Source organism: Sardina pilchardus, chromosome 19 (genome assembly GCF_963854185.1).
Source record: "Sardina pilchardus chromosome 19, fSarPil1.1, whole genome shotgun sequence".
NCBI lineage: Eukaryota > Metazoa > Chordata > Actinopteri > Clupeiformes > Clupeidae > Sardina > Sardina pilchardus.
Genome location: NC_085012.1, coordinates 14,902,545 through 14,916,853, shown reverse-complemented (window position 1 = coordinate 14,916,853; position 14,309 = coordinate 14,902,545). Strand labels below are relative to the sequence as shown.

General features: G+C 43.2%; 1 protein-coding gene across 5 annotated transcripts in view; it reads left to right on the top strand.

The window, feature by feature from the left end:
- Positions 1 to 14,309, top strand: part of larp4b (La ribonucleoprotein 4B) — an 18,887-nt gene extending 4,578 nt beyond the window's left edge. For 3 of the 5 annotated variants that reach the window (XM_062520573.1, XM_062520572.1, XM_062520574.1), the window contains exons 3-17: positions 4,034 to 4,181; positions 4,442 to 4,567; positions 4,765 to 4,846; positions 6,019 to 6,155; positions 6,297 to 6,400; positions 6,557 to 6,667; positions 6,861 to 6,914; positions 7,026 to 7,235; positions 7,359 to 7,468; positions 7,602 to 7,892; positions 10,406 to 10,451; positions 10,580 to 10,765; positions 10,917 to 11,044; positions 11,196 to 11,307; positions 11,524 to 14,309. In XM_062520573.1, coding sequence (XP_062376557.1) covers positions 4,034 to 4,181; positions 4,442 to 4,567; positions 4,765 to 4,846; positions 6,019 to 6,155; positions 6,297 to 6,400; positions 6,557 to 6,667; positions 6,861 to 6,914; positions 7,026 to 7,235; positions 7,359 to 7,468; positions 7,602 to 7,892; positions 10,406 to 10,451; positions 10,580 to 10,765; positions 10,917 to 11,044; positions 11,196 to 11,307; positions 11,524 to 11,778 — 2,100 coding nt within the window. In that variant the 3' untranslated portion in view covers positions 11,779 to 14,309. The remainder of the gene's footprint in view (positions 1 to 4,033; positions 4,182 to 4,441; positions 4,568 to 4,764; positions 4,847 to 6,018; positions 6,156 to 6,296; positions 6,401 to 6,556; positions 6,668 to 6,860; positions 6,915 to 7,025; positions 7,236 to 7,358; positions 7,469 to 7,601; positions 7,893 to 10,405; positions 10,452 to 10,579; positions 10,766 to 10,916; positions 11,045 to 11,195; positions 11,308 to 11,523) is intronic. The other 2 variants (XM_062520577.1, XM_062520576.1) reach the window with 2 other exon arrangements.

Below are 14,309 nucleotides of genomic sequence, written 5' to 3'. Positions count from 1 at the left end.
TGAGTCAAGCTTCAAAACATTACCTGGGCAATCACCTTCCACTGGTGTGCTTAACTTTGATGAAGTCAATTCACAGGGTGCCTTTGTTGAGTCACTGGAGAAGGATGATGCATCAGAGGATGTCTGTCAGGTTACAGCTGAAGCTCACCAAATGGAAATAGGAAAAGCAAATGTTTCCACAGTTGGTGCTCATATCTTATATCAGCGTAAAGCCTCTGATATTATAGAGAAGTGCAATGGTGGAGATATTTGTTTGGATGCTGGTGTTGCCTTGGAACAAGGTTTTAAAACACGAACACAAAGCTTCTACAGTATTTGTACTATTGATGCGGATGACCTGGAAGGTGAGTGTGAGCAGGTTGTAGCGACCCATGCTCAAACTGCAAAAGAAATAGACAGAAAACCAGTAACCATAACAGTAGGTGATGAGACTTCACCCTCTGCTGTAGAGTTTTCTGTGTGTCGTCCAGTTGAAGAATCTGTGTCTTTGGATTGCCAACAATTCTCCAAAGAGCTTATGGAGACTTCAGTTACTCCATCTTCCGAAAGTGTACCATTTCTGTCTGTATCTCACAATGATGATCCAGCCCTCCCTGATCTCCTTCAGACATTTGTATCCAAAGAATCCATATGTAAACCTTCAGTATTTGAAGATGAGGACCCATTGCCTTATCAGGACACTCTGAATGAAGTGCTTGCTGAGCAGCCAGAGGTCAAAGACCATCTTGTGTTACTCCCTGGTAGATGTCCTAGTGGTGCTCTCATGGAGGTCACAGACGATGCCACCCCTGATTTGCTGGAAGGGAAGGGGCAGATGTCTTCGTATGAGTTGGGTGGAGAAGAGTCATGGCCAGTGGTGGAGCACAGCAGGGTCCATCCTGTAAATCAGCACGCCTCAACTAGTGTTTATGAGGTGTCCAATTACAAGCATGCACAGCAGCCACAGCACTCTCCTGAGACAAATTTGCAGCTGGACAGTGAATGCACGGCACACATGCCCAAATCCAGACAGAGAGATGAGTTGGAAGATGATGTTAATGTTGACCTTGAAGGCTCAAGGCTGGCTTTGAGTAAAGATACAGCTGGGGCTTCTGCTGAATGTGGTGACATGGTGCAGTCTTGCAGCCTCATAGTCTCTACTTCCAACAAGGATGAGAACTTGGAGCTTCTTTGTGATAATCATTTTGCGAGTTTGCATGTGGTTGTTCCAGAACCTGATTTACAGATGCCAGAAATTGTGTCTGAGATGTCTGTTAAACAAATTGAAACTGACTCTACAAATACAATCGGTGTTGTTGAGTGTATGACAAACATGCCATCTGTTGTGGCCAGACAGTCACCCAATGAAGAAACTAATCACAATGCATTTGAATGCTTTACAGAAGTCACCAAAAATGTACATGTATGCATTGAAGAATGTGACACAGCTCACAACCAACCGACTGAAACAGAGAGTGCAAATGACAATGTGGACTTTAAACAGTATGCCATTGATGAGCTTATAAGCTTAAAACTTAAACAGTATGAAAATGTTGATAGCCAGTGTGCATGTGTCGCACCACAGATTCCAAGTGAATGCGTTGATGTAGGCCCCTTTCATTCTCAGGAAAATCCTTTGAATTCACAAAGTTTGCCTTGCGATGAACTACAGGAATCTAATTCACACAATCCTTTTGTAAGTACTGAATGTAAGGAAACATTAGAAAATAGCAATTTGAGAGGTGATGCCACTGAGGAGTATATAAGTGTAAAACTTAAACAGTATGAAAATACTGACAGCCAGTGTGCATCAGAGATTTCTAGTGAATGCATTGACATAAGCCCTTCTCTTTTCCTGGAAAAGCCTGTGAATTTGCAAAGTCTGCGTTGTGGTGATCTACTGGAATCACATACACACAGTCCGTTAGTAGGTGCTGAAAGTGAGCAAACTGCAGAAAACTCTGTAGGATCTGATGAGGGAATAGATAATGCCATGCCCACCATCGCACCAGATATTTCTAGTGAATGCATGGACATAGGCCTCTCTCATTCTCAGGGAAATCCTGTGAATTCACAAAGTTTGCTTTGTGATGAACTACTGGTATCAATTTCACATAATCCCATTGTAGGTTCTGAAAGTGAGGAAACTTCAGAGAACTCTGGTTGTGATGAAGAAATAGACAATTCTATGCCCACCTGTGTCCCTAATTTGGTTGAAGTGAGGAATGCCTTGGGCTTAAACAGAGCAAGGCATGAGACAATTGTAGTGGAAGAACAACATTCTGAACTTGCCATTAATGTCAAATGTGAAGACTTTGGTGACCTTTCCAATTTAGCTGCATATTCCCCAGACTCCTCCCCCAAGTCTGCACTCCACTCCTGCACAATCACAAGTGCTGAGAAGCATGCACGTGGTGAATCTTTACCTCTAAATGATTGTTCGTCCCAGCTTGAAGGAGTGGACAAACCTCTCATTCCTTCAGTCGAGAAAAAATGTCCTGCCCTGGAGCAGGTCAACCATTCATCTGTCCATCCTGCAGATGCCACTCAGCTGAGCAATATGTGTTTGATCCATGCAGAGGATCCTTCAATTATAGGAGATTCTGTAGTGGACTGTAGAAGTGATGACCAGCTTTCTCGACAGAAATGCACGCAGCCTAATAGTACTGGAGAATCTACAGAGAGGGACTTAAGCGGAATCAAATTTGTGAAGCCCGCAAGTCTTTGTACAGAACCTGGTGAGCTAGTGGACCTGAATCCAGGTCATCCGAGTGTTTTTGATCTCAAGAGTGTAGCATTGGAACCACCAGAGGTGCTGATACTGGAAAACCCGTTATCAGAGGACTTATCAAAAAGCATGCAGATGAACCATTGTGAAGATGATGAAGGAAGAAACCTTGATATGACCCCTGAAGGCCAGTGTGCTCTGTCAATGTCTAACATGGCCACAGACTGTTTTACTGAGAACAGTTTTTGTCTCTCTGACATGGTGACAGACAATGGTGACCTAGTGTCAAACTCCCTGGTTCAAATGACTCTGGTACCAATCTGTGAGATGCTGAATCATCCAGGTCTGTTGTATTCAGGGGAAGGAGAAGTAGTTGAGCACAGAACACTTCCTATGAATTGCATAAGCCAGCCTCTCCAACACGATGAACAGTGGCCAGCTGCCATTGATGAGAATACCACAGGCAACAACTCTACAACGGACATATTTAAGGGGCCTCTACTTGGCATGTGTGGCACGTTGTTTGGTGCTAGTGGAGTCGCAATGCAAACGGAATCTGAGGTCAGTGTGGCTTTGGAGCAAGATATCTCAAGCAGTGACTTTGGCCAGCCATTTGTTTCAGATGTGGAGCCAGACCAAGTCGATGCGAATGCCACTACGCCATCTTATGAGATTCACTTACTAAATGGGGATGCATTTCCAGTCCCTCCAGAGACTGCAGCCAGCACTGATGAATCGGAAGGGGAGCAAGGAATGCTCAACTTGGTCTGCAACCTGCTTGAAAAATGTGATATCAACGAAGATGCCAATCCTAGCCAGTACCTTTCAGTGTGGTCTCCGGAGAATCAGATCACACTCTGCTCCGATCCAGAGTCAGGATATGTTGTCGATACTGCTTGGGAACGTGACTTCTCCAACATGCCCCTAGGTGAAGATGGTGAAGAAACCACTGAGGATGAACTAAAGAATTTCCAGGCCTTCATGGCAGCCCATCCATATAGCCTTTTGGCTCTTGATGGTACTTGTGTTTGGGACTGGCAGAGTGCCTATGATGAACTAGTAAGTATCAGCAGATAGCATTGACAGATGGCTGCTATATGTAAATCAGTATTATTTAGGAATTAGTATTAGGGAGGACTATCACACGTGTAGTAGAGTACTATGCATGCAGGTACAAGTTGTCCAAAGGGTGTAATGGTATCATGGGTTTTGTAAATTGTCTATCAATCGGCAATGTGTGTTAAGTTGTTATTGCCTGTATTGTTATGCATTGTCATTTGATGTGGAAGTTAGTGCTAATCAAGTTCTTGTATGTTGTCAATTCAGGAGTCTGCCAAGGTCTCAGACCTTAACCCGAATGCAAAAGCATGGGCCAACCACGTTCCTAACCTGGAGGCCTCTGGAACAACCTACTCGGACACCTTGCAGTCATGGCCGGAAACAACTAACGGCCCAGCAGACTCTGTGACGGAAGGTAAACCATAGTATATAGTAGCACTGTACTGGATTTGTGCAAGGGTATCATATATTATTTGTGGACCGGTGCGAATGGAAATTATATAATTTTATGAATTAATGACAACTATGCAATTTCCATGTTAAACTTATTAAAACTTCAAGCTTATCTTATGTTCTAATTCAATATGAAATATTGTGTATTTTTCACATTGCACTTTGCATGAGCTGTTGTCCTTTAATTGCATCACCATAAAGGCAATCTGATTTAATCACCAGGGTACGAAACCAGCTGTGAACTTCAGCATGCAACAGTCTCCATGGATGCCACCCTGACAACACCGGCCAAGCCTGTGGACATGGAGAGTGCTGCCAAAGACTCGAAACAGCAGCTCAACCTGGCAGGTACAGGCTACAGTCTGGACATGGCAACATCTTACACATTAGATGTTTTCAGCATGAGAGAAACTTTACATGTTGTTCGAGTATGATATGCAATATTAGATGTGAGGTTAATGTACACACCTCTGTTTATTGTGTATTTTAAAATGTGGTTGTATGTTGAAATTCAGCACTGTGCCCTCTTTGTTCTGTCTGAAAAGGTGGGAGTGAGACTGACCCTTCCAGCCAGTCCGAGGACCTCCGGGAGAAGCTGAAGGCCACGCTGGAGTTCTGCCTCTCACGGTGAGTGGAAAGAACTACTGATAATATGTTACTCCTCACAGGTGGTTGGCCGAGACCCATTTCATTTGGAAAATGAACACTACCAAAATTCCTGCTTAATTGTCCAGGAATTCAGCTGTAGATGCAATAATTGGCATACAATTCTCCTGATTTCACTCAATCTCAAACCAAAATATTTTATGTTTATGGTATTTACAATTTTGGATACAATGAGATTAAATATCCTGTATATCTTGTCTGGTTGTGGGTAAAGGCTCTAAAATACTTGACTTATCATTGTATGATAAGGCCTCTTATTTTTAGCTGGTGACGTTGTGAAGGAGTCATTACTGTGATGTGTGGTAGTTTCACTGACGCAAACAACTCTGCCCTGTGTACACCATCCTTGTGTAAAACTGAATTAGTCTTGTCAATGTTTTAGTTTGTTTCTTTCTAAGAAGAGTAGTCGTCACTAGCTATGGAGTTGAATCTTGTTGGTGCTTTTGATTTGTCAATTATATCTCGCAGAAAAAGTTTGAGAAGGGGGCGGGAAACTTTACAGCAGGTGTTTTAAGTTTCCTCAACATAATGTTACCAGATTCTAGTGTAATGTGACAATTGGCTACTTTAGTTGCAGTTAAACTGCTATATGTAATCCTGAAAAAATCTTAAGAACCTGAAACTGAATATGATTTGGTTTCTGTGTATATCATTATTTGTATGAATCTATTTATCAATACAAAAAAAAGGTGATTTTAAATTTATGTTGATAAGATGTCTTCTTGTGTCCTGGTATGGCTTTGGTATCGCTGTTATCAAGATGCCTTGCATTGTGCAACCCAAAAGCTGGCACCTACTGCTCTGCCATTGAAGTGTGTCGTAATCTCCATTGAGACTCTGCCTTAATTGTTTTGTGGTGTTTTAAGCAATGCTCTTGCGCAGCAAAGAGTCTTTTGTTTGTACAGCTTCTTGTGCATGTGTAGCAGCAAATGCTTGTGTGGGACTTCAATTTGCCGTTGTGGGAGTGTTTTTGTTCAACGCCAATCTTTGTTTTTGAGAGCTAAAGAATGTGTTTGGGGTGGACCTTGGGTGGGAGGGAGGGAGCAGAATGTTTTTTGCGAGGGCACTGAAAGTGACTGGCGACTCTTTTGCGCTTGTTTGTTAAATTTGTTTGCTTAATTTTCCTCTTTCAGGGAGAACCTCGCCAATGACATGTACCTCATCTCTCAGATGGACAGCGACCAGTACGTGCCAATCGTCACCGTGGCCAATCTGGACCAAATCAAGAAGCTCAGCACCGACGTGGAGCTCATCTCTGACATTCTGAAATGTAAGCATTGTTCAACCTTGGTGGTCAAAAACTCTTACCCATCATAAGTAGGTTTGATGAATGAGAACTTCTGCTTTGTGTTGGCTTCTTTGTGCCGTCTATTCAATGTCTCTTTTGTGTGCGTGTTGCAACCCCCTCCAGCGCTGCCTCTGGTCCAGGTGGATAAGTGTGGCGAGAAGGTGCGGCCTAATCAGAACCGCTGCATCGTCATCCTGAGGGAGGTCCCTGAGGCCACTCCAGTGGAGGCAAGCGTCTGTCTGTCTCTGTCTGTCTGTCTGTCTGTGATTTCCCTGCTGGATTTTCTCTTCCTTTAAAAAAAAAAAAAAAAACATTACTGTGGCAAGCCTGTAATTTGTCAGTCTGAGTTTGCGTCTGCTGATGTTATGGTTTTGGTCTCACAGGAAGTCGAAGCGCTCTTCAAGAGTGAGAACTTACCCAAGTTTATCAACTGTGAGTTTGCCTACAATGACAACTGGTTCATCACCTTTGAATCTGAGGCAGATGCACAACAGGTAGGTGCCTTCATTATATTTAGTTTTTCTAAAATTAGACTTAAAAATCGCAATATGTCGCCTTTCGCCTGACATATATTGCAATACATTGAATTGTAACCCATGAGATGCGTATCGTATTGCCCTAATTTGTATCCAATTCATATTTTTGTTCCAGTAGATAAATCAATATCTTGTATGTTTGTTGCTTCAGGCATACCAGTACCTTCGAGAGGAAGTGAAAACCTTTCAAGGAAAACCAGTCAAGGTAACCGTTCGGCCAGTCAAATGTCTTTCTTGTATGTGTGTGTTCAGCCGTGTCGTCATTTTGTGAGTGCACGTTTGACTGATCTAGATCCTCTTCCTCTGTCTTGTGTAGGCCCGCATAAAGGCCAAAGCCATTGCCATCAACACATTTGCGCCAAAGAACGGCTACCGGCCGGTTGAGGTGCCTGCTAACGTTCAGCAGCGCTACCAGTCCTACTACATGCCCCCCATCTATGGAGCACAGCAACAGTTTCCCCCTCTCTACAGACTGGTGGCCCCCCAGGGCTGGTCTACAACACAAGGCTACTTGGATCCCACCATGGTGAGTGCTCTGCACTTGCACCATCACTTCAACAGCAAAGACTTTTCGTTTTTTATTTCTCAGCTTTTTAAATTGTTGTTTAGCTGATGATTTCTCTAAATTGGACCTTCTATTTAAATGCAGCAGGTGGCTCCATTTCCGAACCCAAGCTTCATCAATGGCTTTCCAGGGTCCCCGAACTTCAAATCAGCTACTTCCCCTCTTAATATAAGACAGTATGCCCCAAGAAACAGGTACTGTTTTCTGCCATCGGAACTGATGTTTTTGTTTTATCATCATTATTATTATTATTATTATTATTATTATTATTATTTTTAAATTCTATTGATTTATTTTTAAACTGGCTTTATTTGTGTCCATTCATAGTTTGTCTCTATCCATGTCCTTGGGCAGAAACCACAACAAACCCCATGTGCGATCAAACACTCTCGGTCTGGACAGAGGTGTTGGTGTTGGGATCCTAGACAACCCTCCCCCTTTCCCCAGCTTCCCTGCAGACCGCGTGGCCAACGGGGCCCGTGCTCCTCCGCCCCACCACCTGGGCCCTGGCCGCACGCGCCTGCCCACTGGCCTCCCCCACCCCCGCCGGGAGCAGGTTGGCAGTGGACGCATGGAGCCCAACGGGGCCAACTCCTCCCTCAGCGCTGGCCGTGGCAGGTACGGTAATGCCTTCAACGGGTCTTGGACTGAACCAACATTTGTTGGGGAGTCAGTCTCGAGACACTGTTTTTAAAAATCTGATGGTGAATTTGGAGGATTAAGTGCTGTGTAAATAATAGCCTTGGCAGCAAAGTTGTAGTTTGGGCTAATTGCTGGCACGGAGAGGGTTGTAAGACAAATTTCTGCCAGCGAAACTTTTCGTCGGAGGCGTGGATTACCAAACCACTAACCATTTGACTGCAGTGTCTAGCCAGTGGTGGCATAGAAGCTCATTGGGCTATCAGCTAGTTCAATAGCTTAAGTACTTAATGAAGGTATACAGGGGTCTTTATGTCTCAGCACCAGCAATGCTTCAAAGCGGAAAGTGTCTGAGGTTGAATTCGCCCTTTTCACGCTAACGTCAATGACGGCGACAATAATAAGTGAGCTAATGTTAAAAGAAACAGACGCTAGTTTTGGCATTCAGAACAAACATCAGTGGCAGAATACTTAGCTTAGCCAGTGCAGTGATCCTCACAATAACTGAAAATATTTCAGTGCAGATCATTTTTTAGCTATCCTACAGCTGGTAAGTTGAAGCTGTTATTTACCAATGTCTCCAGGCAACAATTCAGACATTTTTTAAATTGGTCATTTTCACTCTGCCATAAATGGATGTGCTGTATAGCAGATGAATTAGCCACTTTGCTTGAAAGAGCATGCATGCATGCCCTCAAACATGATTGACCACGTAGATGTACTCTACTCGCTATTGTTAAGATTGTTTGTTGTTTAGGACATTTTATACTAGTTGATAAATTCACAAAATTAATCTACTAAGTAGAGTATTTGTGGTGCATTGTAAGGTGTTCTTGTCCATATGTATAATGTCTAACATTAGAGCTGTAATGGCTTCATATCAATAGGCGAGAACCAGACATAATTAGTGCTCTTAGCTATGCTACCAAAGGATTGTTATTTGGGGGTGATCATGTTATTTTCAGTTCTATGGTAGGTTTTAGTAAGAGGAAATTTAAATTGTTGAGGTTCCAAAAACAGTTCACAGCACATGAGTCCTCAGCCTTTTCCTTTGCTGTTATAGCCATTATCAGTGTTTCAAGGCCAAACCAACATTGGGTGACCAAATATCCATGGGAGACAGTGGGTCCATATGTGTGGAAAAATCGGTTTCTACAGTTCTCTTATTCAAATTCATTAGCACATGGGGCTCTGGTTTAAATGTCGGGTGGTCTATTGACAAGCAAAGCTCTTGTGCATGAATTATAATTATTGTGTTGCATGTAGGAGCATTGAGCTTACTCATCAGTGTCAGCACCTAAGGTCTTAAGCCTACCCATGGTGTTAGCAAATTGATTTAGCCTAGTTGTTGAATTAGCTTTAGTTAGACCTTAAGACTTTGCACTTTGTCCATTATTCAATTAGGGTCCAAGGGGTGAAATGTTTGTAGGTTTTCTTTTTTTTTTTTACAATAATGTCTAATACTCTTACACAGCAGTGTTATTCTATCTAAGCATTAGTAATGGCGTGTATTAGAGATGAATACAGTACAAAAATAACGACAATATGGACATAACTCTATGCATTGTTATTGGAATATAACTCTGAAAATGTGGCCCAAGTTAAACTAATTGTAGTTTTTATTTAAAAAGCACTTGTGCGTGCAAAATGTACATGTTTGCTCTGCTTTCCTCTAATTTTGTCCTTGTGGGTAGGCTGATGTTTGGCTATATTACCATGGCTCCATGTGGCCATGCAAACAGTATTCAAACCAAAACAACTGCACCCTAGACTAAGCTATGACATATTTTAGCTGGATACGTCAGTTTAGTATCACTTAAGCTAATCTAAATATTCACTTTTTTCCTCATTCACCCCATGCCACCTACTATCCCTGCCCAGTTGGCACGCTCTCTCTTTTTAGACTACTCCGAATAGAGTGTTAGAAATAGTACCAGTAAGCTAGTTTTTTTGCATGATGTTCAGAGGAGGTCTACTTTCCTGATAACTATCGCGACTGATAGTAGTTGCAGATCAACTCTTTGCAGTTCTGTCGAAACACATTTCTGCAAGTCACTGGCACATGTAGCAAAATATTGCTTGTCTCCACAATTACAGTTCCACTGCAAAATGACTATAGATGTCAATGTTAACGTTGCAGCCACATCCTTTCGGGGGTGAAATGTTAGTATTGGTATAGTGTTACAACATCAAATGTCTCATCAACAACTAATTAAAACATTAATGGATCCTGGGTTGTTATATTGATATAATGTATTCTAGTTCACAGTTGTTTGTGATTACAATGATTGCAATTATTTCAGTGGTGAGTGATATTGTAGCCATTAACAGTGATCTTAATTTATTAAACAACATAATTCATAACAATTTATGTTTTAATTAGGGGGGGGGGGTGCATAGTTTGAGCATAGTTGAATGTTGGGAATGTATTATGATGACAACCTTGTAGAACTGTTTTTGTTCACATTTTGCTGTTTTTGGTTTTCTCAAAGGAAAAATGTGTATGGCAATAGAAAGAGACGGGATGACAAGTTTACAGTAAGTGTGTGTCTTCTATTCTTCTATTTGTGAGGCTTTTGCTCTGGCGTCGCTGTGGAACGAGTGTTTTTTAGTGTACTACTCGCCCATCTCTTGGGCTGAACTCTGGGTGTGTTTGTTTTGGACAGCGATCCGCCACGCAGTCCCCTCCTCCTGGCCCAGAGCGCGCCCCCTCGCCCAGCTTTGAACTGGGCCTGTCCAGCTTTCCGCCCCTTCCTGGCGCCGCAGGCCAGCTCAAGCCTGAGGTGAAGGCAGAAGTCCCCGCCGAGAGCAGGCTGTCCGCCATCGTCACTGGAACCACTAAGACAGACAAGGTATCCCAAATCCACACCCCGCGGACTGCGGTCTTTTATATGTTCTTTTAATTTGTCTTGGTTTGTGTGCGGCTGTGGATGTGTGTTGGGTGTGAGAATGTTGTGTATCTCACTGGGTTTTTTGTTTTTGTGTTCTTTATTTTTGGTCCAGCCTGTGAGTAAGGATCTGGTCAGCAGCCGTTCTGTGGCTTTGGCGTCTCCCAAAGAACTACCCCAACCTGCTGTGGCCCCGCCTGTCCAGGACGTTAAGCCGCCCCCATCTCCAGCCTGCTCCCAAGAGTAAGTCCCACCCAGCGCAGCCAGCAATCAGCAACCAGCTTCAGCCACCCGTCAAAAACACATCCCACACATGACCATTTGTTCCTGTTGTTCCTATTGTTCATGCGCTTGGCACATTGGGTTCAAATGAGCTGTCTACTTCTGTCTGCAGCACTCCGAAGGCTCAACTTGAGAAGCCCAAAGACAAGCCACTAACTGCAGATAAGACGGCGGCACCAGGCCCGTCACTGACCACTCCTACTCCGCAGACCGCCGTAGCTAAGGTAAGGGGAGGGGACTACCCTAGGGCTTGGCAACCAGACTGCTCCCACGGTCCGATTCCATGGTTTCAGAACTCTCTCTTTTGTTTGAACTTCCGCAGAAGTGACGTTACCCAACATCGTTTAGAGCACCTTTCATTTGAATCCACCTTGAGCCTTTCTGGATCCCATTCTTCTTCCTTGTCCAGTAACGGTGAGCTGTTTTTTTTCTTTTGTTAGCAGGAGCCACGGAAGCCCAGCTACGCTGAGATCTGCCAGAGAATAAGGGAGGCTCCCCTGACGCATCAGCCCCCCCAAGAGGCCCGGCCGGCCTCCGGGGACGAAATCCGCGCCCCCGACTCGGCCGAGCCCAAGAGCAAGGACGCCAAGCCTCCTGCCGTGCGCCCCCGCGAGGCGTGGAGGCCCCAGCCAGAGGGCGGAGAGAGACTTGGCACTGAGGCCGCAATCTCCTCCTCCTCTGCGCACCACACCTGAAGGGGCTCACCAGCTCCACTCCTGCAAGGACTGGAAAAGAGAGAAGTAGAACACCCCCCTCCCCACCACCACCATCATCACCACCACCCGTCTCCCCAGTGTGTGTCAGGGCTGCAACATTAATAACCCCTACACAGAGACATGCGCGCATACACACAAACATATGAATACGCACACACATACTGCACATCCTCCTCCCTGATTTCAGACTATCTCTGCTCTCTCTCCACTGATTTCTCACTAGTGACACTTCTCTCTCCTGCACTCCCACCCCCACCCCACAGCCCCCAACCCCCACCCTGCTGCTTTGCAATCCCAATCCCCTTAAGTGCATACATGACAGCTTGTCACTGGAATCAGGGCTTGGAGGCAGAAGCACTTGTGGGTGCAGAGGCATTTTCTTTTTGTGTGTGTGTGTTTGTTTATGTTCTCTACTCTTAACATGATTTTCTTTTTTCCTTTTCAAGGACAATGATAATTAAGTACTGGCACAGATAGAAAGTATGTACTCAGAGTAGTTTGGCAAGAAGCTAATGCTTTTTAATGTAGCTACGTGTTGGTGGTAGAAGTGTGGAAATTGGGTTAGTGCTGAACACTTTTTTTCTTTTATACATCTCTATATGAATATATTTTATATAATCTTTTTTTTAAACCAGGGTAATGTTAGGCAGCACTGGTTTAGATTTTTTTTTTTTTTTTTACTTTTGTCCAACATTTTCCTTGAAAGCAGGTGTTGTAGCCATGTTCTGCATGATTGAAACATTCTGGAAAAAAATCTTCCCTCAGTTTTTTTTACCGTTTTACAAATCAGCACTGGAGAATTTGCTCGCTTTTTTTTTTTTTCTTTTTTTTTTCTTTTTAAAGGAAAGCTAAAACAATGCACCAGCACACAGTAATACCTTTTGAATCCTTTGTATTGGCGTGGTACAGTAGCTGGGGAGAAGTATTCCATTGTCCTGTGTGTATGATTTATTTTTTCTTTTTTTTAAAAAAAAGATGTATCTAATTTTTGGTTTCTAATTTTAATTGAGCGCCTTACGTTTTGTTTTGAGTTTTGTTATGTATGTATGTATTTTTTTTTTTTTTCTTTTTTCTTTTTTTTAATTCTATGTGGAAGTCAAAAGAACTGCACACTGATGAGTCCTCAGGGGGGCTTGGGCTAAGGGCTCAGGTAGGGTAGGGTAGAGCAGGGTTTTGTGGGGTGGGAGTTTGGGTGTGTTTAACGTGCCTAGCCTGTTTTCTGTCTTGTGTTGAAACTGGCATCTGTTCTCTTGAAGTCTTTTACTCATGCTGACGTGGTGCTAATGGGTTGTTTCTTCTGTAAGTTGTGTTATTATTTTTGTTTGTGTTTTCCTCTTTTGTGTTGTCAAAGTTTTGGGGCGGGGGGGAGAAAGCCTAGGAAAAATACCACGGGGGGAGAAGAAAAACCTCATGTCCCACATCAACTAGTCTGTCTCGACCCAACATTTTGGAACGATCCACACAGGACTAGAAGGTGTTCACTCTGACGGAAGCAAAGAAACTGTGTGCATAGTGGCGTTCTTCCTTCACTTTCTTCTGCATGTTCCCCATCGTCCTTGTGAGCACTCCATTTTCGTGGGCAGTGGTCACCCATCGGTTTTGTTCATTTTCCCTTCGTCTTGTTGTCAAGTGTTGGTCTCTTCTCGTTGCTGTGTTCCCATCAAACTTCAGGCCGCGTCGGTATCGGGCCACAGACAGCCACCGGCCAGGTTCCTAATGGACGTCTTCCTGTCAAATAAGGGGGCTCTGAAGACCTTCTTCTCATCCAGTGCATCTCGCTTCTGATATCTTCCTGCTTTTCCTTCTTGGGCTAACAGACACCAAGGTTTGGCCATTTTTGCTGTGTGACATGAATGACGCACAGATCTACAAGGTTGAAATTTCAAGCAGGGGGTGGGGAGTGGAGGGTTGAAGCCCTATTATGAGAAACGATACAAAGGTTGAATTAAGCAGCCCCTTTGCAGTTATTTTTAAAATGTGCAGAAAAGGGTCACTATGTAAAAGAAATTACCATTTAAAAACTTGAATTTATTTAAACTTGAAAGAAGACGTTTGCCTTAACTGTTCAGCTAATCACTTGGAGTTTTTTATTTTTATTTTCTTCTCTTAGCTTTTAGCTTTCATCCCTTCTTTATACCCCCACCCCAAGGGTTTTTGGAGAAAGAAAGAAAAAATGTTCACATAGCCTTTGTCACCTTGTCTTGCTCAGTTACTGTTTTCTTTTCTGTCTTTCGAACTCCAAATAGCAGAGCACACTTGGGATTAAGTGAAGGAAGAATGGAAGAATCTCATTTGGCTGTTTATTCAGTTCTTTGATTTTCTTTTTCTTTTTTGTAAATGCAAATAGTTGATACTGTATTAAATATGTGCACTCAGATGTGTGTACGATGTCTGTACAGATGTAAATAATTTGAAAAGAAAAAAAAATATTAAAGAGGTACCCTTACATTGGTTTAAAAGAGGAAAAAAAAGATGTATCAAAATAAATGTCGATGCTGAATTGGATGCCA